Here is a 26,071-nt window from a genome sequence, read left to right as displayed (position 1 = left end):
TCAGGTGATCCCTGCACTTTTCTTTGTCCTGATGGCATTTATTTACTTATTTATTTTCATTTTAGAGAGGAGGAGAGGGGCTGAGGGGGAGACAGAGAATCTTAAGCAGGCTCCACACTCAGTGTGGAGCTGGACATGGGGCTTGATCCCAGGACTCTGGGATCATGACCTGAGCTGAAATCAAGAGTTGGATGCTCAACCAACTGAGTCACACAGATGCCCCTGCCTGATGGAATTTAAATAAGATAGGAAGTCTCTCTTCCTTGGAGATTTATTATTCACTGGTAAAGCCATCCAGATAGGCAACATTTTTGATAACATTTTTTTTTCTCAGTTTTATCTAGGGTCTTTAAAAAATTTATTTTGCTACGTCCTGAGTAAATTTTGGCCATATATTTTAAATAAATGATTCATTTCATAGAGAGCCTCAAAATTATTAGAGTGATGTACCATCTTTCTACCATTTAAACTTTCAGTTGTGGATGAGATGACATCCCATTCTCATTTCTGGTGTTGTGTATTCCCCCTTTCTTTTTACAGCCAATCCAGGTGTTGGTTTATTCATGTATCTTGCATAAGCCAATTCTTGGATCTATGTATTCTACTAATTTTCGAGTTTCCCAATTCATTGATTTTGTTTTTCTATTCATTAATTATTTTCCAAAAGTTTTCTTTGGTTTATTTTGATATTTATATTTTTTTCTTGAATAGAATAAAATGAATACTTTATTTTCATTCTAATTCAATAATAAAGACATTTTAGGCTATGAATTTTTTCTCTCTGAATGTAAGTTTGGTCTTACCTCATTAATTTTGACACAGTATTTCCTTTATTGTTAATTTACAGATAGTTTGCAGTTGCTGCTTTGATTTTATTTTTATTCTAAGAACTGTCTGGGAGTGTGCTTTCTCATTTCCAAGTGGTTTAATTTGTATTATTTTAAAGGTTTGTTGATAATGTCTAATTTTATTGCATTGTGTTTGGGTAATTTGGCCTATTTAATGTCTATGTTGGGGATTTACTGAGATTTTCTTTGTGCCCTAATATAATTTTTAAATGATATGTAGATTCTATCTCTAGGGCATAGTGTTTAATCTGTATCTTCATTTATTATTTTCAATTTTATAAAAAGTGAGATTTGTGTTGTTTTTCTCTGTATATTTGATTACTGTTCACTTATCTTTGTATTTCTGATGGCTTTTGCTTTGTACCTTGCTGAAACATTATCCAAAGCAAAAGTGTTCTTTATAGCTGTAGCTTCATTATGCATTATAGGTTTATTTCATGTAGAATAATATATACAATGGTCCTTCCAACAGTGACCTCTGCTGCCTGGCTTTGTCTGGGGTCCTTATGCTTTTGTTATACCTCCCTTCTTGGTGCCAAGGATGAATATTCCAAAAGGATGTGCTTTCCCTGATTTCTATTTTGATAATAGTATTATGATCTCTGTTTATTTTTGTTTACATTTTCTGGGCATAGTTTTGGTGACTGTTTTCTTTTTACCTGCTTTATGTCACTTTATTTTAGTGTTGTTTGTTAGTAAACCTCCTGTAGCATTGTCTTCTGGCATCTATTGCTATAGCAGAGAAATTTGAAACGGCCTATTTTTTTGATACTTTGTAGGTAACCCAAATTTTTTGTAGGTGTTTGTGCATTTTTTCTCCTTATCCTTGTATTTCAGAAACGTGTCAGGAAGCATATAATTATAGGCTTTTTCTCTTTATGGACTTTTCCCTCTGGCATGTAGTAAATCCTTATAACTTAGTTACACAGGTCTCTTTTTCAGTTCAGAAATTGTTTCTGTTATATTGATGCTAATTATCTGTATGCTGACTCTCTGGTCTTTGTCTTCCATAGCTATCCTATTTTTTCTCATCGTTTTCATGTCTCTGACCTTATACTCTTTCTTTTGGGAGAGAAATAGAGCTGACCAGAATTCTCACTGCCTTACTGGCCAGCATCTGTCAGAAAGACAGTTGGATGCCTGAAAATCTGATTAGTCTATGTCCAGGGTATCTGAGTCAGGGATTGTGGACAGGGGAGGTTCCAAGAGTCATGAATTCGCGCACAGATAGGTTGTTCTTTGTCCAGCTCCATTTGCCTTAGAATTTTGTGGTGGTTCTGTGTTTTTATTTTGGTTTCTTTTTTTTTTTTTTTGCAGTAGTGTGTCCTTCAGTCTTAGCTTTCCCAGAGGGGTTAGTGAGTTTTCATCTTTTTCTGTGTTTTCTTAGGTCCCTTGAGTAAATGGCTTGGTTAGATCTAAGTCATAAACCTGGCACTCAGTATCCTAACTTTTGTGAGGCTGGTCAGAACAAGCATTATTTCTCTTAAAACCCTGAGAGCAGAGGTTCTGAGTTGCTGGTGGAAGCTTCTGGTCTCTTCTCCCACCGTGGGCCTGTGGGTGGGATAATCCTTACAGCAAAGCTCCATGGAGTGGGGGAGGGGGACACTGACACAGGACACGGAAGATGTGATGACATGTTTTTAGATCTATTCTGGCCTCCTGGCCATCCCTGGGACTCCATAGTTATTTGTAAAAGAAGGATTCCAAGAAATCATGGATAGCCCCTCTTGCCTGGCTTTATATGGGGGCGGGGTTGCTTTTGATATCCCTCCCTTCTTGCTGCTAGGGATGAAGTAAAGAGGTAATTGCTTGTCTAGGGAATGCACAGAGAGGAAGAAAGGATCCCAGACTGGTCAATTCCAATTAGAAATTGTTGACTTTAGAATTTTGTTGTTCTTTTTGCCAGTTCAGCTGAGCCTTTGGACCACTTCTTTCTCTGTCAACCATGGTTACTGGACACATGCCCTGGAGGTATCCCTCTAGTGGTCACAGGCTTTCTAGGGGCATATTCCTGACATGGGGTGTTTTGAGGTTGGTTCTGTTTGCTTTACATAGGCCCAAAAGCACCTGATCCACCCTCACTTCTGCAAACAACCTCATCATTTCAACTAACGGCAAACCTGATATAGGACATATATCACATTGTGTAGTAGTGAGGTTATTGAGATGGTGGAAGCTTCTAAAGGACATTTGAATCCATTAAAGTTTTTAGTGAGATGCTGGGAGAGGCATCATCAGGAGGCTCCCAGCCAGACATCATTTTAAGCCAGAACCCTCTCCTATTGATTCTTTTATTGGTTTCAGGATACTAGTCAGAAGTGCTGGTCTCAGACACCCTCTTATGCCTTCTGGAGGTGTACAGGCAGCAGTCATCATTTTTAATGGGATAGATTGGACATCACCTCCTAGACCCTTTGGGTACCCTGAGGATAGGACCATCAAATCTTCTAGGCCAATTTCCAAATCCTTTCCACATCCCTCCAAATTCCCAGAAAGAACCATAAGTAACCAAGGGACTGCACATCCAGAGGGGAAAAGATGTGGCCTGTCTGAGGCCTGAAGCCTTTCAGCCAGCCATACTGACTTCTGGAAGTTTATGACTTGTCAGAAAAGGTTGAGGAATTGACTTCCTGCCTGACTTGGCTTTCTAATTTTCCCTGTTTCTAAAGCAGAGGAGAAGTTATATTACATGATATAATTTAAACAATATGATATAGCAGGTCTAATGATTAGGAACTTCTTCATGAAAACTAGTTGACGAAATATATCCCTATTTCTGCTCAGAAACTTACTTCTGCTTTTATTCAGTGTCCATCTTCAGGATTTATTGTAGGCTTGGCATTCTGAGAACTCTCCATTCTGTGGTTTGACTATTGCCATGAGTTTTGATCAAAAGCAATGCCATTTTTATCTGAATAAGCAGAAGACTTACTTGGGCACAACTATCCATTCTATGGACATTTTCCCCCTGGGTAAGAGTCAAAGAATATTTAATTCCCTGCCTGTGGAAGTTTTGTGCAGTTGTAGTGCCAGTGAGAATTTGGAGAGGACTAGGGAAAGGAAGGAAGGGGGGCAGACAGGAGCCCTGACCCTGAGAGCTGCCCTATCCCCGCCCTGTTTCCTTGCAGACTTCTCCATGATGACACCCATCAATGACCTCCACACAGCTGACACCTTGAACCTGGCCAAGGGAGAGCGGCTCATGCGGTGCAAGATCAGCAGCGTGTACCGTCTCTTAGACCTTTATGGCTGGGCCCAGCTGAGCGACACCTACGTTACGGTGAGGAGAGCATCTTGGAGTGGGGTGGGCACTGTGTGTGGCCTTGACAAAATTGGAAGGGAGAACTCCTGCTGTTGGCATGGTCATGCACTGTGCCCTTTCAAGGTTTCTAACCATTGTGGTCAATCATGGCCACTTCTCTAGATAAGGAGCTAGGAACTCCTGGAGCCTATTTCTAGGGCTACCCCTGATCATTGGGAGATTCCTATTGTAGGTCCATTGCCCCAGTTCCAAATAAAGGCTGGATCTTCTTCATCTCTCATATGCTGGAGGGAGATAAGGGTCCCTGGGAGGAAGTTTTAGATGCAATGGAGTCAGGGGAAGAGGGGATTCAAGCAGAGAGTCCTTGGAAATGATCCCTCTCTCTCCTTGCCACTGACAACATGTGTCTTCCTTCCAGCTGAGAGTCAGCAAGGAACAGGATCACTTCCTGATTAGCCCTAAGGGAGTTTCTTGTAGTGAAGTCACCGCATCCAGCCTGGTGAGTACAGTCTGGCATCTCGCTGCCTATTCCTTGTTGAAACAACAGCAGCCTAGAGTGACAGGCCATCTCCAGATTAGCCGCTGTTGTTCTGTCCCTTGTGGAGCTTGCAGTCTGGTGGGCCAGAGAAGACACATGGCCCTGAAGCAGAAAACCCATAGCACAACCCAACCATGAGACCAAATGCAAGGTGCAGGCAACAAGCGCAGTTGGAGGGAGGAGGAGGAGGAGGAGGAGGAGGAGGAGGAGGAGGAGGAGGAGGAGGAGGAGGAGATGGAGGAGATGGAGGAGATGGACATGGGGTCTTCCTATGCCTGGGATTGGACCCCAAAGGCTGGGAGTGGGGAGGTCTTACTAGATTCGGGGATATATTAGAACAACAGCCAGTACTTTCTCTCAAGCACTCTGCAAGACCTGCCTAGTGCTGGTGCCATTCGAGATAGCTTCTGGGACCCCTTTTGGTTCTCTTGCTCCTTTTAGGTGTAGTAGGAAGAAAGTTCCAGAAGTTGGTCTTGATCAGGAAAGATTCCTGGGTGGGAAAAGGAAAACAGTAGAAAGGACTGTCTTACAAGCGGAAGAGGGCCAGTGGTTGCGGGGGGCTACACCATCTGTGCTGCACAGTCGAGGCCAGAGGGTGCCACCTCCAGGCCTCTGCCAGCCTTGACACACTCTCACATGTTGAGTCCAGGCTTGCAGTTAAAAGAGTCAGCTGACAAAGTCACAGTGTATTTGGGCAGGGCAGGACCATGAGGACTGCCAAGGCCACTTTACAGGGAAGAGAGGATGCTGATGCCCAGGGAGGTAAGTGACTTGCACAGGGCCACCTAACAAGGTCATGGTTGAGTCAGACTGGAACCAAAGACACAAGGAGGCACAGGCTCTGCCTTTAAGGCATTCGTGGCCTAGTGGGGGAGCAGGCAAGTAAACTCAGAGTGAAGAATGCTCTCCTATAGCAGGAAGCTTAGGGAGCCCCAGCAGGAGGGGCAAAGGAGTTGGGTTGACCCAGTGGTGAATGAACTGAGTCCCCAGGAAACCACAGGATAGGCAGACATAGACTGGGACAGCAGGGAGGGGCTGGGCAGAGGCAATTGTGTCCTCAGCAGGAAGACAGTTCGCACAAAGCCAGACACATGCCAGATCATGGTGCACTTGGGAGGACAGTGAGTGGCTGCGTCTGGCTCACATATTAGTGAGGCTGGAATGGTGACAGGGACCAGATGATAAATGGCACCAAAAGCCTTGTTATGGTGCTTTCGCTTTATTCTGCTGGTCGTGTAGAGCCTCTGAAGCACTGTAAGCAGGTGAGTGATGTGGCCAGGTTTCCATGTAGCAATCGTACCCTGCCAGCTGTGTGCAGAAGTGACATTAGGACAACTGGCTGGTGCTAAGAAGAGGGTGCTGCCTTGGATAGTGCAATGTCAGGCATAGGGGCAGTTCTGTGAGGCAGGAGTGGGGGATTGGAGCGAGGCAGAAGCTGCCATTGATAAAGAAGCTCCAGGGTTTCCCGTTAGCCAGGAGGAGGTGTGGACATGATTGTACTTGCACAGGGTTGTTTTTGTCTATGCTTAAGCATGATTAAGGAATAGTCTTTTGTCTTGCTGTGTCACAAAGTGACCTTCTCTAGTGCTGATGTTCCATGAAACTGTTTATGCTAAGCAGGGAACACCACAGCCTGACTGTGTGCAGAGCCAGCCAGAGCCACCATTAGGTGTGTGTGTGTGTGTGTGTGTGTGTGTGTGTGTGTGCGCGCGCACACATCACATGAATGTGTGATTTTTAGCCATGACACCTACTACCTCCTTGGCCTCAGAAGCAGATTATATTATAAGACCAGTGACCAGTTTCTACCTGTCCTTTAAGACCTAACTTTTGGGTGATTAGTAAATGGATGTTTATTATACTACTCTCTTTACCTTTGTGTATGTTTAAAAATTCAAAGTAAAGGGTAAAAAAACAAGAAAACATCTCAGATGTTACTTCTTTTGGGAAGACTTCTCTGATCTCCTTCTTTTACTGGGATCAAAGACTCCTTCCATCTGTTTCTAGAGAATTCTGTGATGGACTGTCTTCTAGCCCCTCTACCCAAGTTGTGGTCTGTAGACCAACAGCCTGAGTGTCACTTGGGAACTTGTTAGGAATGTAGACTCTTGGGCCTCATTCTTGGCTACTGAATCAGAATCTGCATTTTGATGGGATCTCCAGGTGATTATTATACCCAGTAAAGTTTGAGAAACTCTGCTGTATTATTTTTCCTGCTGAATTATAATCACCCATGTTGCCTGTTGGCCTGTATACTCACTGAGGGCAGAAACCAGGTCTCTTTTTCTCCCAACACCAAGCCCAGCCCTAGCTCCTGGTGTGCTGGAATGTCTGAATACAGTGGGTAGACGTGTGCTGGCCCACAGGCAGGGAGACTCGTGAGGGCCTCTGCCGGCCCTGTGGCCATCAGTCTCTCTTCTTTATTGGCCCAGATCAAGGTGAATATCCTGGGAGAGGTGGTGGAGAAGGGCAGCAGCTGCTTCCCAGTGGATACCACGGGCTTCTGTCTTCATTCGGCCATCTACGCAGCCAGACCCGACGTGCGTTGCATCATCCACCTGCACACGCCAGCCACCGCAGCCGTGAGTGTCCACTCCTTAGGCCGGCATTTCAGACCCTGAGGCTGGCGGCAGACCCCTGCTACCTGCTTCTCTGAGGTTCTCCCTGAGGAAAGACCTAAGCCCCCCAAGCTGGTGGCAGTCTTGTTTTTTAAAAACAGTTCTGGAAAGATTTCCTGGAATTCAGGCCAAGTTGAGGAGAGGGAACACCCAACGTGGGGACACTAATCCTCTCCATTTTTCTAAGCACCAAAGTCTTGGTTTGGGGAGATAAGGTAAACATGTGTAATGTCTGCTCTACTGCGTCCCCCATCCTGCTGCACACACACACACACAAGCACCACTGACCCAGGTAATGGCATCTCTTGAGTTTCTGTTCAGGTCAGTCCTATTGGACTAAGGGCTGACGCCTGCCCCCAGCCCCTCTCTCTAGTAAGGAGAAATCTTGATAAAAGGTAATACAGTGGGAACCTGGACTTGTCCACTCCTCATTGCCCAAGGTAGGCTGAGAGCTGGGATTGCAGCAAGGAAAACCAGGAGAGAGTAGAAGCGATACCCTCAAGTATCAGATTGTCCATTCAAGGGCTCTGGTAATTTCCCCATGTGTACCTAAGACACTGCAGTGTCACTTGGAAAGGCAACCACCAACCAGTTCTGGATGTTTCCCCAGCCTTCAACCCATCTTTCTGACTACAAGGCCTCATACCTACAGGGGCAGAGCAGACTTGTCACTGGCCTCGGGTTTTTTCTACCAAGTACACTAGTTATGAGGATTCAGATTTTCCAGAATTTGGGCCAAGACTGAATGATATATGTGTGCTGAGTGTCCATTTCTGCAGGCTTACTCATGGGGCAGAATGAGTGAACAAAGGCAAGAAGCTCTCCTAAATCTCTCCATGCCCTTGCTTTTAATAAAAGGCAGGGTGTGGGGCATGGATTTTAACCTTATTCCCTGGTGCTCTTACTGCCCTGTCACGAGTGAGACGGGGCTTCTCAGTGAGCCTCCCTGTTTCTGCCCTGACCTCAAGGTTGAGGACTTCCACCAGCCCATCCCAGAGGACCCTGGACCCTGCCTCACCCCAGCCTCTTCCCCAAGTCCTAGGACAAGAGAAGAGCTGGGAGTGGGCAGCAGCATCAGCTCTCTCAAGGGCATTCTCTGTAGCAGTTTTAGAAAATGGTATATTGACATGGCTGCTATCAAAATGGTAAGATTTGGGAAATCTGGAAAGACATCAGAGGAAGCAGAAAGCCAGACCCAATCAGGTGCAGCAGAGGCAGAGGGTGGTGCTAGGGGAGCTGCAGGTGCTAACCATTCCACTGTCTCACTGAAGGTGTCGGCCATGAAGTGCGGCCTCCTGCCTGTCTCCCACAATGCCCTGCTGGTGGGGGACATGGCCTACTATGACTTCAATGGTGGGATGGAGCAGGAAGCGGATCGAATCAGCCTGCAGAAGTGCCTTGGACCCACCTGCAAGGTTTGCTCAGCTGTTCCGGGAAGACACTCTGGGGTGGGATTGTCAAAAGCCTACATCATGAGTGACACATGTTCAGTGGACAATGTTTCAAAGTTGCACATATACAAAAAAGTGAAAAAAGATTCTCTATATGCCACTACCCTGAGATTTTGGTGCTCACTTGAAATATAGTCGCATATATTTATAAAACTAGGATCATAAAATATATTCTCCTTTCTCCCTTAGCAATATCCAGTAAATACCGTTGTGTTTTATTATTTTCTAAATCACTATTTTAAATTATTAAAATATACCTCATTATATGAATGGCTGTGTCACCATTTTACCTTAACAGTCTTCTGTAGTTGGACATTTGGAGGGTTTTTTCCCCTGAATTTTTCCTTGATATGAACAACATGCAATGAAAATTCTTTCATTTAAATCTCTGTGTATGCCTGAGACTGCATCCTTAGGATAAATGCCTGGGATGCACATTTTAGAACTCTTACTTCATATAGGCAAATTGCCCTCTCCTCCCCAGCATCTGGTATGTGAGAACGCTGCTTCCTAGTCTTCCTAAACTTGTTATCATTTTTTTTTTTTTGCTAACTTGATAGAAACAGAGTCTCACTATTGTTTTTTTTTAAATCTAAAGACCTATATTTTAACAGCAAATAATTAGGGGTGGCCAGCTTAGTACAGGAAGTTTTGGAATGGAGCCTGGGCTGATGGATGCTTGTTCCTGTCCTCAAAAGGCACTCACTGCCTGAGTCATTTCCAGTCTGAGAGCCCCTGTCTTCCCATCTCTGACACAGAGGAGAAATCCCTGCCACTCTCTCCTGACATTCTCTAATGCCTCATTAGCAATGCCCGGAGAAGGAGGAAATGTTCACATCTATGAAATGCTGTCAGAGTTTGAGACATGGGGCATTTGCTATCTACAAAGTCTTTTGGAGGCCAGAGTCATCATCCCTTCCTGTTTCCCTTGAGGGGAAAAAAACTCCAGCTGTTTTCATTCAGCAAGAGAGACTGTGATGATGAGGCCACTAGGCCTCAGCCGAGGTCTGCAAGGACAAATCCAACACACCGATCTGTGTTCCTGTTACTAAGTGGGCATCATCTGTTTTCAGAGAGTTCTTGAAGATAAAATTAACCAAGGAACAGTTTCTGCATCTGAACTTTGGGGAGTCAGGCTCTTAGTGTAAATTCATTTCTGTTTCTCTCCCCCACCACCACCCCTTTTATCTCCCTGCTCCTGGCTGACTCACAAACATTGCACCAACAGTGAAAACACCTGGGTTCTAGTTTGGATTCTGCCCCTGACTAGCTGGGAGACTTTCAATTTCTTTAGGCCTCTGTTTCCTCTTCTGTAAAACCAGAGAGTTAGAGTAGAAGGTCACTACAGCTTCTTTCACAGAGCTATAGGGTCTTAGAGCTGGCAGGACATCACCGAATTCATGGAGAGGAGACCTGAGGTCCAAAGAGGTGACATGACTCACCTGTTTCTTCAGAACCACCTCTTGAGAGAGCCACCCCCTTGGGTTTTGGTTTCCAAGTCAACCAAGTCACAGGATCCAGAGGTTGCTTTTGAGGTTAGTCCCTAATATTGGACATCAAGTAATTTTGTTCAATTTAACAGACACCAGTTTTTTAGATTTCTAAGCCCTCCAAAGCCTAAAAATCCAGGTATTGCCCAAAGAAATCCAGCAAGCTACCTAGTCTCAGTTTTACAAAGCATCTTCCATTTCTTAGGGATGATGCCTCGGGTTAATATTACATGTGGGGTAGCTAGGAATGTTTGTAGGGGGAGAATGAACAAGGAGTTGGTAGGGAGGGTGCTTTGGGATTGGATATGGAAACTGATCTGGAATAAATGAAAAATTGCTCCTTCTTAACTAAAGTTTAAAAGACTTGAAGTTTTAATTGGCCGTTTGCTCCTCTGCAGATCCTGGTGCTAAGAAACCATGGAGTGGTTGCTCTAGGTGACACCGTGGAGGAGGCGTTTTATAAGGTCTTCCACCTGCAGGCTGCATGTGAGATACAGGTGAGCAAGTTCCTCTGGGGAGTGGGCCCCAGAGTGCCTCTGACGCAGGCCCCCCTGGCTGTGATTTAAGGAGTCCTGTGAGCCAGCCGTCTGAAAGCCTTGCCCTGTTTCTCTGCCTTGGAACCACCTTATCCTTCTAAAGTTGCACAATTAGAATCAGTTTTGCATCTTTAAAATATTTATCACTGTTATCTAACAACCATTGCCTACCTCTTGAGGGTCAGTGCTCAGGGCAGGGAACTTTTGTAGGCCCATCAATTGGACGGTGGTAGAAACCATAATAGGGCATATAAAAGTTCTTACCATGCTCAGGTCCTACCTGGGGTATAACTGTTACATCTAGCTATGCCAAATAGACATATTTGGTAGGTCTTTTTTTTTTTTTTTTTTGCCTGGAGGGTATAGTTTGCAAATACTATTAACATGGTCCAGCCCAGAAAGAGAAGTGGAGAGCAGGCCAGGGTGAAGTTTGACATGGCAAGCCTGAACACCAGGGAATCCCCAAAGTAATGTCCAGGGAGCCCATCACAAAGTTCCCCTAACTAGTAAGCGATGGGATAGAGGGTGGGTGGGGAGTGTCAGTGATCATGGGCCCCCTAGAGGAATTGGTGGAGAAGCAATAGGAAAGCACAAACCCTATAGTTCTGCCAGTTAACAAAATAATGTTGGATAACCCAAACACATGCTCCTTTCAGTGTGGCAAGCTGTCAGGGGTGAGGAAGGTGGCCTTGCAAGCTGAATGGACTTCATCCTTCCCAGCTCTGGGATGTGTGCCTTTGGGTCGGGGACTTGCTTTCCATAGCCTATGTTTCCTCACCTGGAGACATGGGGCCTGTGGAGTACTTGTGAGGATGGGGCCTTTCAGACAAGGAGAGGTGTTGCTGATGGTATTTTTAGGACTCGGTTGACACACGGGAAGGCTAACTGCTCCAGGATGAGTCAGCTCCTTGCAAGGTCCTTTGGTCTCCTGTCTGCTCTCTTCTGGCCTGTCTAGGCAGAGCAGTGCCACAGACAGTAGGCCTGCCTTTGTCTTGGGAGTTGAGGGGTGGGCAGAAGAATGAGACAATCCTAGAAGCATCCCAGGTGGAGACTACAAGTGGCACCTTTCTCAAAGGTTTTTAAAGGCCTAAGTTGAGAGGACAGTTATTAAGACAATGATGAATAGGTGTTAGAAGAAGTCTCCCCACCCCCCAAACAGCAGTGGTCAGAACCGGAGAAGGTGAAGGTAGAACCAGGATCAAGGCAGTACCTTTCAGATGCGGTGGCCTCCCTACCCCAACCAGAGATGCTGGCCCTGAGCTCTGTCCCATGACTGACATTAGAACCTGGCAGAGCCTCTGATATGCCCACTTTGTTTCCCCCCATATCTGAGCTCTTACAAGTTCCCCACCTTCCTGCTGAAGAAGAGGCTTCCATGAGAAAATAGCTCTTATCACTTTGCAAAGACAGCATGGACCTAAAATGAATGGAGAGAGATGCCCATGTATCCCCCCACATGGTGAAGACTGCTCCACACTAAGAAATGGCCTCTGTGCAGTTTAACCAAAGGCAGGATGGCTGTCTAGCAGCTGAGGGGATGAAAGCGCAGAGCTGTCAGCCACTGGCCCCAACAGCCCCAGCTGCTTCTCTTGGCCCTGCCTGCTGTCACTTTCTTTTCAGTCAGGACTGACTCGATGTGACCTTGTTAAAGTGCATCAGGCAATGGAGCCAAATAACCCCCAGAAAAGCTCCAGTGGCTTTTTTCCCCAGCTTGTAGAACAGGGAAGCTTCTAGAGAGAGAGAGGAAGCTGGAAGGTATAGAAGCAAAACAGGCAAGATTAGACCAGAAGTGTGGATGGTTTAAAGCATGAACGATCCCAGGGGCTGACAGATGCTGTTGGGATTGCAGCCCCTGGCCAAGGTCATTTCTAGTTGAACAGCCAGGACTGAGGTTCTATTTCCATTGTGGGCCTGCTTTTCTCCCCCAGTGACCTTGGCAAACAAGCAAATGTGGCTGTGGTCATTTTAGTGGTTCAAGGCTAAAAGCCTAGTCCATTCACCTTGGGGAGAGTGTTCTCATTGCTCTCCATCAGTTTGGGGTTCTAGGAATCTGGGTCATCCCCAGCTGAGAGAGGCAGCTCCCTGCTCTGCTTACAGGCAGATGGGAAGAAGCTCAGGCAATTCTTCCCCATCTGCTACCCATCACCATGGAAACTAATGGGGGGCAGGGAAGGGAGGTGGAAGGAGTCAGCTCTTGTAAGGATGTGGGCAATTCTTTCCTCCTCCATAACGACTAGTCCCCAGGGCATATTGTTTCTTTCATAGTAAAACCTCAGAATTTATTTATCATAAACATTTATGTGGCACTCTCTATGTACCAGGTGCTATTCTAGGTACTTCACGAATATTGCCTTACATAATACTCGTGAGGTAGATCCTACTATTTTCATTTTACAGATGAGAAAACTGAGGCACAGAAAGGGTAAATAACTGCTGCAAGTCACACAGTGAGTGAGTAGCAGAGCCAGGATTCAAACCCAGGCAGCCTATGTCCCAAGTCCATGTCCTTAAACACTACATTGCATTGCCTCTTGGGGCAATGAGGGTCAGTGGGAAAGATCAGCTGATAGTCAGGGTTTCACTCCAAGTCAGCCAGGGAAACATCAACTGACAGTCTGCACTCCAAGTCAGGGTTTCACGGTCCCAGGGCTAAAGCCCTGCCTTGGCTAGATAGGGACCCACGATGAACTAGGTAATTGATCTACCAGTTGGAATTCATGGCCATTGAGAGTGCATTCCCACGATGCGGCCCCAGTGTAGGTGTGAGGGACTTCAGCATTAGAAAATACAGCAACAGAGGGCAGAACTGGAACTAGTGAATGCACGTAACAAAGAGGGAGGTTTGAACTCAATGCAATCTGTATGAACTCACTGTAACCCTTCTCACATTTGGACAACAGTATAGTAGGCTACCTCAGTAGGCACGGATCTGAGCATCTTCCAGGGATATTGGACAGGGACATTTAGTTTTGGTGGGAGAGGGGAGTAAATGCCTACTGAAGTCTCTGTTTTTGCCAGGATATGGAGTCATCTTTGTAAGATAAAAATGGAGGCTTCCACTGAACACATGTCTTGGATGAAGAGGGAATGGAAAATGAGTGTTCTTGCTCCCTCCACTTCACAGGGTGACAGGGATCACCTTGCAGGGGTGGCCTGGCTGACCTCTAGGACATCTCGTGGGAGCCATTTGTTACATTGGTGAATTTAACACACTCTGGGTGTATCCCAGAGCCTCATGGTTTCATAGGCTTATGTTTGCCAGCAAGCTAAATTGTACACTTTTATTTTCAGTAAAAACTGGAACACCGAATGTTTATGTAATCGGAGCATTCTCCTAGAATAAGTAGGCTTACAAGAGATATCAAATATCAATCAGATTTGCAGCACAAAACACCTGGCTCACTACCTATAATACTCAGAAACCACCATCTCTCCCTGTTGGTGGACTCACCCTGGAAGCCAAATCATAACCAATTATGTCCGAGCGGCAGATTCACGGAACAAATAGAATGTACCATTAGATGAATATAGAATTAGGAAATAAGGAGATTAGTTAGATTAGGAAATGTTTTTTAGGATCATTAAAATCGCCTGCTGTATACACACACCTCTTGCCCTAATACCCAGAGTCCATTGCCTGCAACCACTTGTTATATAGCCCCTTTCCATGGAGACATGATGGGACAAATACTCCAAGTCCATTGGTGAAGCTGCCTGACTCCTGCACAGCGCCCGGCTGTGTACTACCAGCACATCATGTATCTCCTTTTTCTGGGTTTCCTTGACCAACTGATACCACTGTTGAAGATGAATTCTTCCTTTAGACCTGTTAATTCAGGCCATCAGGCTACTCTGATGTTTTTTATTGCCTGAGAAGCTAGCCTATTTTCTTTTGAGTGACTTTTTTTCTAAAAAAACAAAAACAAAACAAAACAAAAAAACAACAGAGGGAGAGATTTTGAAGAGAGAAAGAGAAAGGTGCAGAAGAATAATAGAATATACACCCACTATTCACCACTCAGATTTAAAAAGTAAAAGCCTTTTTACTTGATTTTTTCCTCTTTAAGAAATAAAATATTACAGACAAGAATTGAAGCCCCTTTGGAGCCCTTTCTGATCTTACTGTATGACCCCACCTGCAAAATAATCACAATTTGAGGTTGGTCTGTATCCCAGGTAACTTTTGAGTCCTCCATATGGCTTTATTCTTAAGGTTTAACATTTGCGTGATTTCCTCCTCCTCTGTAGTCTCTAAGAACTAACACTAAGAAGAAATTGCTAATACCTCTGTTCCTGGAAATGGGTGCATGCCCAGTAAGTTTCCTCTGGGAGGAAAAAGTCACATGCAGCTCACATTTCTAGACATGTGTACACACACACACACACACACACACACACACACACACACAAACTGAGGTCTCTCTGCTCTTTGCCACAGGTGTCCGCCCTGTCCAGCGCTGGGGGAGTGGAGAACCTCATCCTCCTGGAGCAGGAGAAGCACCGACCCCACGAAGTAGGCTCTGTGCAGTGGGCAGGGAGCACCTTCGGACCCATGCAGAAGAGCCGGCTGGGGGAGCACGAGTTTGAGGCCCTCATGAGGATGCTGGACAACCTGGTGAGTCTTGTGCCATTGTCCTTTCAGGCCAGTCTCTTGAGCCTCAGCCCCCTGTAACCAGTCAGTGGGACAATAAGGTGGGCGTGAGAACTGCCAGCATCAGGGTTAAGTTGTGAAGGCCTCATTGATTGGCACCTGACTCAGAATTTGTGGTCATTCTAATAGTAGTTGAGTCTTCTTAAATGATGGCCTTTGCCACCCCTTCTAAGGGCTGTGGATGCCATCTTATATTGTGGCTCAGTTCACTCCTTTGTGGTTAGTTCTGCCTTTCTTATCTCATGATTTTAATGTAGAAAACACGTAATATACTAATTTCCTTATTCTGGTGAGCAGTATTCTAACAACATGCTGTCATAATGATTGAACGAATCAATCCTGCAAGGAGTTAACTGGTATGTGTCCAGGAATGGGCTTGAAAAGATACAAAAGAATGTTAAGACGTTCTTCCTTCTAGGGGCTAACAGTTTAGTTGATGATACGACCTATAAACAGGGGACAATTGGAGAACAAGAGGAAAGCATGCACCATGAGGTACTGGTTGCAGGAAGAGACTATAACATTGATTGCTCAGAGAAGTGAAGGATGAAACCTATCCTTAGACCGTTTCTATATCTAATTCATGTTCCCCTCCTCATTGCTACTACCTTGGACCCTCTTTATTATGTCCAGGTCATTGTGATAATTAATCTTTTTCCCCTTGCCTCCAGTCCCTCCAAACCATCTCCACATTATTATGAGACTGACCATGAGGACCACGTTATAATGATGAAAAATACAATCCACACGAAAATATAATTCCCATTAACATTCGTGTGCCGAGTAATCCATGCCTAAGTAAAGCACCAGAGCCAGAAAGTTTCATACAGGAATTCTTTCAAATCTTTAAGAAACAGACAATTCTTGTGCCATCTTAAACTGTTTCAGAGGATGAAAACAGGACACAAAACCATAATGATCATAATACATTCGGACCAGTCTTTGAGTTGATGAAAAATGCTTTCTGAACACTAGCAGATAGTATCTGGCATAACATTGAATAATAATACCTAATAACCAAGTGAAGGCTCATTCCTAGTATTCAAGGATGGTTTAATACTATAAATCTTTTAAATGTATTTTATGATATTAATGAGTCAAAGGATAAAAACCTTTTGGTCATTTTAGTATCAGAAGTTATTTGATAAAAATATATCGACTTATAAATATAGCTGTTAAGACAGGAGGACATTTAACATGATAAAATAAATCATGGTAAAACACTAGAAGTAGAAGTAAAAGTATTTCCATTAAATTTTGAAACAAAACAATGATTCTTGCTGTCAGCACTTTTAATATTGTTCTAGAATAATATTGGACCTCAATCTAAAATGGGAGGCATAAAAATAAAATATTGAAAAGGAAACAAATTTACTATTAAAAAAAATTTTTAATGTTTATTTTTGAGAGAAAGAGAAACACAGTACAAGAGGTGGAGGGGCAGAGAGAGAGACACACAGAATCTGAAATAGGCTCCATGGGGCTCGAACCCCCAAACTGTGAGATCATGACCTGAGCCAAAGTTGTACGCTTAACCAACTGAGCCACCCAGCTGCCCCAAAATTACTATTTTTTATAGATAGTATGGTTAAATGTATAAAGATACTTATTTCAGGGTTGTTTATAATATTTTGAAAATGACAAAGTATCTACCACTATTGGTTAATTATGGTATATTCATTCATTGGCATATTCTGTAGCTGTTTAAAGTTTTCTGTGTGGGAGTGCTGATGCACAGAAGCACTTGTACCCCAATGTTTATAGCAGCACTTTCAACAATAGCCAAATTGTGGAAAGAGCCTAAATATCCATCAACTGACAAATAGATAAAGAAATTGTGGTTTATATACACAATGGAGTACTATGTGGCAATGAGAAAGAATGAAATATGGCCCTTTGTAGCAATGTGGATGGAACAGGAGAGTGTTATGCTAAGTGAAATAAGTCAGGCAGAGAAAGACAGATACCATATGTTTTCACTCTTATGTGGATCCTGAGAAACTTAAGATCATGGGGGAGGGGAAGGAAAAAAAAAGTTAGGAAGGGAGCCAAACCATAAGAGACTCTTAAAAACTGAGAATAAACTGAAGGTTGATGGGGGGTGAGAGGGAGGGGAAAGTGGGTGATGGGCATTGAGGAGGGCACCTGTTGGGATGACCACTGGGTGTTGTATGGAAACCAATTTGACAACAAATTTCATATTAAAAAAAAAGGTTTCTGGGGCACCTGGGTGGCTCAGTCTGTTGAGCGTCCGACTTCAGCTCAGGTCATGATCTCATGGTCCATGAGTTCCAGCCCTGCATCAGGCTCTGTGCTGATAGCTCAGAGCCTGGAGCCTGTTTCAGATTCTGTGTCTCCCTCTCTCTCTGACCCTCCCCCATTCATGCTCTGTCTCTCTCTGTCTCAAAAATAAATAAACGTTAAAAAAAAATTAAAAAAAAAAAGGTTTCTGTGTGTTTATAGGTTCAATAACATGAAAAAAAAAATCTCCAAAAACACATTGATAAGCTAGAAAAGCAGCTTATAAAGCTGTTTATGCAGTATGGTCCCATTTATATACTATTTTATATATGTTATATATAATTACTGTATGTATTCTATAGTTATATATTATGTATATACTTACATACATATGTGTATTTGTGTGTGTGTGTGTGTGTGTGTGTGTGTGTGTGTGTGTGTGTGTGTGTTTACAGAGACGGCCACAAAGATTTTTATTAGTTTTCTCTGGGGATGAGATTTTTATATAAAACCCACTTTTTTCTTTCTTTTTTTAATGTTTATTTATTTTGAGAGAGAGAGAGAGCAGTGGAGGGGCAGAGACAAAGAGGGAGAGAGAGTCCCAAGCAGGTTCCACACTGTCCGCTCAGAGCCTGATGCAGGGCTCGAGCTCATGAACCAGGAAATCATGACCTGAGTTGAAATCAAGAGTCAGATTCTTAACCAACTGAGCCCCCAAGACATCCCCCCCCATTTTTCTTTATGTTTTTCCATATTGCCTGGTTTTTCTAGATAGGTCTATATTTTCTTTACAATCATAAAAATATCTTAATGCCTCTTTAATTTAAAAAAAATAAAGGAAGAAGGTAGGCAAAGTCAAGAAATTATTGCTTCAGAAGCTGCCAAGCAAGATGACTGAATGTTCTCACCAATCATCACTCATTTCCACCTTGGGATATGGTCTTGCTTAGAAGCAGGGATGTTTTTGAGTCCGATTTCAGGGTTCTAAGAAGGAAATAGTTAAGAAGCCTTGGAGTCGAGAAAATGAGGGTTGACTTTAGAATCATCTGGGAGGCTTTCAGAAATCCTGCATCCCAGACTGCACCACTGTCCGTGGAAATCAGCAGCTCTGAGGGGCCCAGGCACCAGCATTTTTAAAGCTCCCAAGTGATCCCAAAGTGTGGCCAGGGTTGAGAACCACTGGGGTAGATGAAAAATTGGGGCACTATTAGAATAAGGAGCCCTGTCTAGGATTTTAGGGATTTTCTCAGCTCTAATCAGAGGGCTTGTTGGGGTGAAGGGAGGAAGATGTTGGGGGATCAGGATGAGGGAGCAATTCTGAAACACAAAAAAGGAACAGCAAGGCCTATGTTGTGTTACGGAGATTTTGGCTTAAACAGAATCCCTTAGAGAGAAGGGACAAGTGTGTGTGGGATATGTGCGTGGAGGCCATTTTCCCCACAGTAAGTGATTCTTTCTATTTCTGTCTTGTTTAGGGTTACAGAACAGGCTACACATACCGCTATCCCTTTGTTCAAGAGAAAACCAAACACAAAAGTGAGGTGGAGATTCCAGCCACCGTCACAGCCTTCGTGTTTGAGGAGGATGGGGTCCCAATGCCTGCCCTGCGGCAGCATGCCCAAAAACAGCAGAAGGAGAAGACCCGTTGGCTCAACACGCCCAATACCTACCTACGGGTCAACGTGGCTGACGAGGTTCAGAGGAGCATGGGCAGCCCCCGGCCCAAGACCACAGTAAGGAGATCAGGAGGGAGGGTGCCTGGCTACCTCTGTGGGCTAGACAGCTTTAAAGGGGGAACAACAAATATCCCCAGGTCTGGGTTATTACAGTTTCCCTTTAGGGCTTCCTATTGGGCCTCTGGGAGCAGCTGATCATGCCCACAAAAATCTCTGGCCACCTTGTTGCACCTCTGCATTGAGATTTTGGGGCCTGAGGAGCAGATTTCTCCAGGGCACAGCTGGACCTCACTCTCAACAGCACACAACCTAGGAACAATTGGTTTTTGCTTCTTGCTCCCCCATGCAGAGGGGGCTTCTGCAAAGTTCATGGCCATCCAACATTTGGACTGTACATCCGATATAAACCCAGGAGGCAGGTGGGATATTAATTTCTATTACGTAGTCTTCTTCCCCACCCCTCTTCTCTCTCTGTCCTCCTCTCTTTCTCTTTCTCTTTCTCTTTCTCTCTCCCCTTCCTTCCTTCCTTTCTCTCTCTCTCTCTCTCTCTCTCTCTCTCTCTCTCTCACACACACACACACACACACACACACACACACACAAATACACATACATACACATCCACTCTTAATTTGATTTTTCATTAACATTAAAGTTAACTAGCAGCCAAATAGAATAGCTCTTCATAAAAAAAAAAAATGAAGCCCTGCAAATTAAAAAATCATTAAGTCCTTTGATACTGAAGCTCAAGTGGCTACCTGTTTCTCAAAGCTGGTTGTCAGGGTTCTGAGCCCTAGTCTCCAGTGCTCTTTATGACTGACTGTTGACCTGAGGGACCTTCTTTGACAGCTGGGTCGTTTGTTACCCATGTCTCTTCTGGGAAACAGACAGACATGAAAGAGACCCAAGAAGAGAGAACATCTTTATGTAGGCCTGCTGACCTTCTGTGTAGGCCACATGGCCCAGATCTCAGGGGGTGGGCCATGGGGGAGGACATGGTGACTTTATTCCTTTGCCTTACCCACCTGGCCTTGTATGTGTTCAGTGGATGAAGGCTGATGAAGTGGAGAAATCCAGCAGTGGCATGCCAATACGGATCGAAAACCCAAACCAATTTGTGCCTCTCTATACCGACCCCCAAGAAGTGCTGGACATGCGGAACAAGGTAAGGTGGGAGCTGCTTGCCTTGCCATCGCTTCTCCCACAAGCAGGGAGCAGTCTCAGGTCTCACAAACGTCAGATGAGTTCCCAGGGTGCACCTGTCTTAACACCCCAGATGCCTCTTGTGGGGAAGAAGCTACTATTCATTGGCCATACTCTAGCGCTGTGCTCACTCCTGTACTTATGTGGTCCTAAATAACCCTCAGACTCAGATACTTGCTTGAGACATTAGATATTCCTAAGAAACCTGCCCACAAATTGAGTTTTTATGAATTTTATGCTACTTTTCTTTTGGCTCATTTTTAAAATTTCAAAATCTTTTCTGTTTATTTCTCGACCTTTGCTTTATAGTTCACTCACTCATATTTCTCATGTTACTTTAAGAACTAAGTTGTAGTAGACCACCCCCAAAAGGTAAAATCACAGAATGGTGATTTAATGTGTGGTTCAAGGACCCTCTGCAGTGCTTGTTTAAAATGCAGATTCCACGGCCAATCCCCTGTTCTTCCCCACAGACAGATTCAGATTCAGTGGTTGTGGGGTGGCCCCGGGAATCTGTTATATTAAAGAAATTTCTCAGGGGCTTCGATAAAACATGAGGACCTCCTTCAAGGAGCTACTATGCCTTGTTCACCTCTTAAAAATGACCTCCTCAGAGTGCATGAGAATCTGGTATTTTACATAAACTACTCATTCACCCTGAAGCAGACATGGAGACTGTCTCTTCAAGGCACACACTGTGTTAGAGGAGACAGGCCCCCACCCCACTGGAAAGACCTTTGTAGACCCTAGTCACAGAACACGCTGGACACCAGTATGCCTTCCAAATGCTCCCTCCCAAACTCCACACTGTGACGCTGAACAGCAAGCTCACTCTCCCCTTCCCTTGCCACACAGATTCGAGAACAAAACCGACAAGATGTGAAGTCGGCGGGGCCTCAATCCCAGCTCCTGGCGAGCGTCATCGCTGAGAAGAGTCGAAGCCCGGTACAGCAGAGGCTGCCCCTGTCTGGAGGGGAAACGTGTTTGCCTTCTGGGTCTTCAGTGCCTGGGGCTGGGCAGCAGGACCCCTGAGTCCTCATGCCCACCGTCCCCCATGATTCGGGGCGCTGGTGCTCTTGCTGCAAGACGGATGCTGTGAGGACCAGGGACAGTGTCTAATTGCTCTCTCTGGGTACTGGGCAGGGGAGCCTGGCCTGCCCCAGGAGGGATGCTAACTTCCATGCCTTACCCATGAAACTCCACTCTGCCCTGTATTGGTATCCTGCAAGTGGGCATCACAGGAGGGTGGCTGGTGACTCCCAGCTGCTCCAGGCCCGCCTGCCCTGAGCGTTTCTGGCCTCTGTGCGTGGATATGGCATCATCAGGCCATAGCGCTGGGAAGATGCTCATGTGCTCACAGAGGGAAGGCATGTATATAAGGACTGGTGCTCAGTTAGGGGCAGTTAGTTGCCCACACAAACCCACATAGAGTTAGAAAGTATAAAGTTTCCATGCCTGAGATAGGACAGTGTTTTACTAGTGCTTAGCAAAAAGGGTGAAGATCATAATTCTGGCTTGTGTTGAAAATCATTGTTACTCATTGCAAGGTAGCAGTGGGCATGGCATATTCCTTAGTGGTAAGAAGGGGGAAAATACAGGAACTGTTCCCCTCTGCAGAGTAAATTGAGATAGTTTAGATCAGGCTGCAGCCCACAAGGTGGGTGCCCATGCCAGGAGGCGTGAAGGTTATGTCATTGCAACAGTACGGTCACCCACCTCCACTAGCCAGGATGAGGAACACCCAATGTGCCACAGGAGCAAGGATAGAAACACCCCATGATACTGGCGTGGTGGTGGTGATAGTTCGGTACAGTGAGCAAAACTGTTAAAAACTCTGCCATTTACACCATGTTCTTGGAATCCCTCTTTTTTTGGGGATCCTGGTCTTGGATTCTCTCTTGAACTCTGTGATTCCTTAAGATAAGCCAATGCTGCTTCTCTTTTGGAAGATGCCCAAGGCCCATTGTCAGAGGACCTGGTAGGCCAGGGAAGGTGGCCTGGAGTGTGTGGTGTGGCCCAGCTGTTGTGGGCTCACCTCCCGAGTTTCACACTCTTTGACTCCTCCTCAGCTTCCAAGCACTGCATTCTCAAAGGTCACAATGAAGATGCCAAATTAGGAGAAAGGGCTATGGGGTCTGAATTTTAGACCTTGTCATGGGCTAGAGAGGTCAAAGGATTCCTGAAGCTCACACAAGTTCCAGCCAATGAGCCCCCCAGGAATTGTTGCCACTGTCCCCCAGGGACCTGCAGTACAGGCAGGTTGAAGATCTGAGATTCAGGACCTTGGCCTCCTTGTAATTTATGACTGTGTGCAAAACAGGACTAACTGTTTGGACTGAGAACGCTGAAGCCATTGTGTGTTTTGCATTTGACTTACTGCTGTGTGCTGTGGCTTGTGCTGCTGTCAGGGGGTGGGAGGAGGGTGTAGTGGGGAATGGCTGGCATGAAGCTGGCTTGAGCCAACGCTTTGCTTGCCGGCTTTTGGCTAACTGACTTTGGGCTGCCAACTGTATTTGCATAGTGATGGCTTGCAAGCATCCACAGGAGGGATTGCAATAAACGTGTGTCTTCCTTCTGCTTGGGAGCATCCTTTGATTTTATTTCTAGGGCAGAGGGTGGACTCCCTGCATTTACCCAGGTAGTTGCAAAGAACCCAGGTTTGGGGGTGAGGTAGCCATGGGGAGGAATGAACAACCCCTACCCAGAGGCCCCGAGCTGTTTCCAAGGAGCTGCATGCCACGCTGCCCCTAGCAAGACCGCTGGCAGCCACATGAGTCTGAAAGGAAGCTCGGGCCTGGGCCCCAACCACGGCATTCAGAGAGCAACACACACTCTGTGGTTAACTTTCAGTCTACAGAGAGCCAGCTGATGTCCAAGGGCGATGCGGATACCAAAGACGACTCAGAGGAGACTGTGCCCAACCCCTTCAGCCAACTCACTGACCAGGAGCTGGAGGAGTACAAGAAGGAGGTGGAGAGGAAGAAACTAGAACTTGACGGTAAATAACCCTGGCTCCCTAGTGCTTCAGGATCTCCCAGGGTGGAGGGAGAGCTGGGGGCACCCAGAGAGGCAGCAGAGCCACCAGCCATTCACTCCCACCAGTACCCCTGTGACCATGCCTCTGCTTGGCAGGGCCCGCGGGGCTCCAGCTAGCCTTCCTTTGCTCTCACTCTCAATCTTCACTTGCTTCTCTCCCTCCTCTCTCGTATCCTCAGTTTGCCCTTCCTGCCCCATAAACCAGCATAATGCTATTAATTACAGAATGGTCCTCATTGCTCAGCGCCTAATGACGGTGACACAGTGTTGCCACGACCTTGTCTGAGCCTCTCACCTGGGAATAAAGGAGTTAATCCTTGCACAGTGCTTAGAACAGTGCCTTTAAGGGCCGCCTGGGTGGCTCAGTTGGTTAAGTGTCAGACTTCAGCTCAAGTCATGATCTCATGGCTCGTGGGTTCAAGCCCCCCATCCAACCCCCCCATTGAAACCCCCGTCAAGCCCCTCGTCCAGCCCCACATCCAGCCCTGCATGGACAGCTTCAGATTCTGTTTCCCTCTCCCAATGAGCCCTGCGTCAGGCTTGGTGCTGACAGCTCAGCCTGGAGCCTGCTTCGGATTCTGTGTCTCCCTCTCCCTCCCTCCCTCCTTCTCTCTCTCTGCCCCTCCCCTGCTTGTGCTCATGCTATCTCTCTCTCTCTCAAAAATCAATAAATATTTTAAAAAGAAAAAGAACATTACTGATTTCTTAAAAAAAAAAAAAAAAAAGAACAGTGCCTGTAAGTATGGTTTAGGTCAGATAAACATTAGGTATGATAAGGTAATTATAACAGTGATATTTATTAATCTATAAAATTATTATTCCTTCTTTATTTCAGAATCTTCAGTCAAGCTCATTTCTCCATGTTGACTCCCAAATATTCACATTCATGATAGCCTGTGGGCTCTCACTCATGCCTTTGTCCCTTCCTGGCACAGTTTCCCCTCTCAGCTAGCCTGATCCGGACTTCCATCTCCAGCCCCTCTCCAGCTAAAAAGCCCTCTCTGTCCCTCTCCAACCCCCCTCCCCACTTTGAGCTATCCCTTCTCTTTGTTTCAAGAGCACTTGGGGTCTGAGACACAGAAGAATTCAGCTCCTGGTTTAGCCCACCAGGCGAGGCTTTTATTCCCTCAGGGCAGAGTCTTCTTCCACAACCCCCTCCCCACCCAGAGTCAGTCATCTTCCTGGGCACAAAGCACACACTAGAAAAACCCTTGCTAGCTTGCTTGGAATTCTAATATGACAATTGAAAAAGTAGATAGAAAACGTGGTGCTTTACATCCCTAGGGGTTATTTGGGTTGAACATGAAAATTAGATAAATGATACATAAGCTACATGTAAACAAATCACAGGCAGGAAGCCTGCAGCCTTGAGGTCCACATCAGGGCTAGCGTTCCACTGGCAGATGCTCTTGGGTGGAGGAAACAAGACAGGAGTCTGACTCCTCCCATTTGCCTCCCCCAGAATGTAGCAGAGATTTTAAAAAGGTTGGGGGAAGGAGCTAACTTCAGCCCGGAGAAATGAGGACCAGCTAGAAGAAAGCATTTTTGTAAATGTTTTCTCTCTGCCCACCTCTCCTCTGTTTGATCCCTAACCTGAGGTGGTTTCCTGTATTTTCAGGAGAGAAAGAAACCACTGCAGAGGAGCCTGGCTCCCCTGTAAGGTCTGCACCTGCTTCTCCAGCACAGAGTCCAGCAAAGTCAGAGACGAAGAGCCCCCTGGTCTCTCCCTCCAAGTCTTTAGACGGTGAGTGCAATGTGCAGCTGGGAGGGAGAAGGCGTGTCCACAGCCCGGAAAGGGGTCTGTGAAAGGCAGGGCAGGGGTGCACACTGCAGGGACCCTGCCTTTAAACAGGTGTTGAAAAGCTACCCCAAAAGCTTTCTGATCTGCCATTTCTAGGGAATCTGAAATAGGGATTACCAAACGTAACCTTGTTTCATTCACAACCTGTGATAACACAGCTTACAATTTAAGTGCCTGTCTGAGCAGTGATGAGTGAGTTAATGATTGGCCCACAGCCTTTTCACCACTAACTCAGACTGGCTGATGGGTCTTTCTAGATGCACCAGCCCAGTGCTCAAACTTTAATGTGCGTAGGGATCATCAGGATCTTGTTAAAATGAAGACTCTGTTGCAGTAGGTCTAGGGTGGGACCCAAGACTGTATATTTCCAACAAGCTCCCGGGTAAGGCTGATGATGTCATTCTCAACCTTTGGAATCTCAACACTGGAATTACATGGGGAACTTTGAAAATCCTGACGTCGGCCTGGGTTCCCACCACAGCACTCCCAGTAGTTCTCAGCAAAATGGGCTAGGGGTAGGTGAGAGAAGAGTGCACTGGAGTTTTAAGATCTCTCCAGATAAACCTAATGTGTAGCCCAGGCTGAGAAACACTTAATTAGATACTAGTTTAGACAATTAATGTCTAGGCCCAACTCAACCACTAACTAATAATAACTGCTAATTTTAGAAAATCAGATAATCTCTGGGCCTCAGTTTCCTTATCTGTCAAATGAGACTAC

At 45.5% G+C, this 26,071-nt stretch overlaps 1 protein-coding gene across 7 annotated transcripts in view; it reads left to right on the top strand.

The window, feature by feature from the left end:
• The window catches only part of ADD2 (adducin 2), a 123,168-nt gene that overhangs the window by 86,221 nt on the left and 10,876 nt on the right, over positions 1 to 26,071 (top strand). For all 7 annotated transcript variants that reach the window (XM_053890783.1, XM_053890784.1, XM_019441181.2 and 4 more), the window contains exons 5-15: positions 3,977 to 4,128; positions 4,529 to 4,609; positions 7,081 to 7,230; positions 8,538 to 8,681; positions 10,606 to 10,704; positions 15,182 to 15,358; positions 19,111 to 19,368; positions 20,357 to 20,476; positions 21,370 to 21,459; positions 23,365 to 23,512; positions 25,169 to 25,294. In XM_053890783.1, coding sequence (XP_053746758.1) covers positions 3,977 to 4,128; positions 4,529 to 4,609; positions 7,081 to 7,230; positions 8,538 to 8,681; positions 10,606 to 10,704; positions 15,182 to 15,358; positions 19,111 to 19,368; positions 20,357 to 20,476; positions 21,370 to 21,459; positions 23,365 to 23,512; positions 25,169 to 25,294 — 1,545 coding nt within the window. The remainder of the gene's footprint in view (positions 1 to 3,976; positions 4,129 to 4,528; positions 4,610 to 7,080; positions 7,231 to 8,537; positions 8,682 to 10,605; positions 10,705 to 15,181; positions 15,359 to 19,110; positions 19,369 to 20,356; positions 20,477 to 21,369; positions 21,460 to 23,364; positions 23,513 to 25,168; positions 25,295 to 26,071) is intronic.

This window comes from Panthera pardus, unplaced genomic scaffold (genome assembly GCF_024362965.1).
Source record: "Panthera pardus isolate Hobbes unplaced genomic scaffold, ASM2436296v1 HiC_scaffold_25, whole genome shotgun sequence".
Lineage (NCBI taxonomy): Eukaryota > Metazoa > Chordata > Mammalia > Carnivora > Felidae > Panthera > Panthera pardus.
The sequence above is the reverse complement of the archived record's forward strand: the minus strand, read 5'-3'. Positions and strand labels throughout refer to the sequence as shown.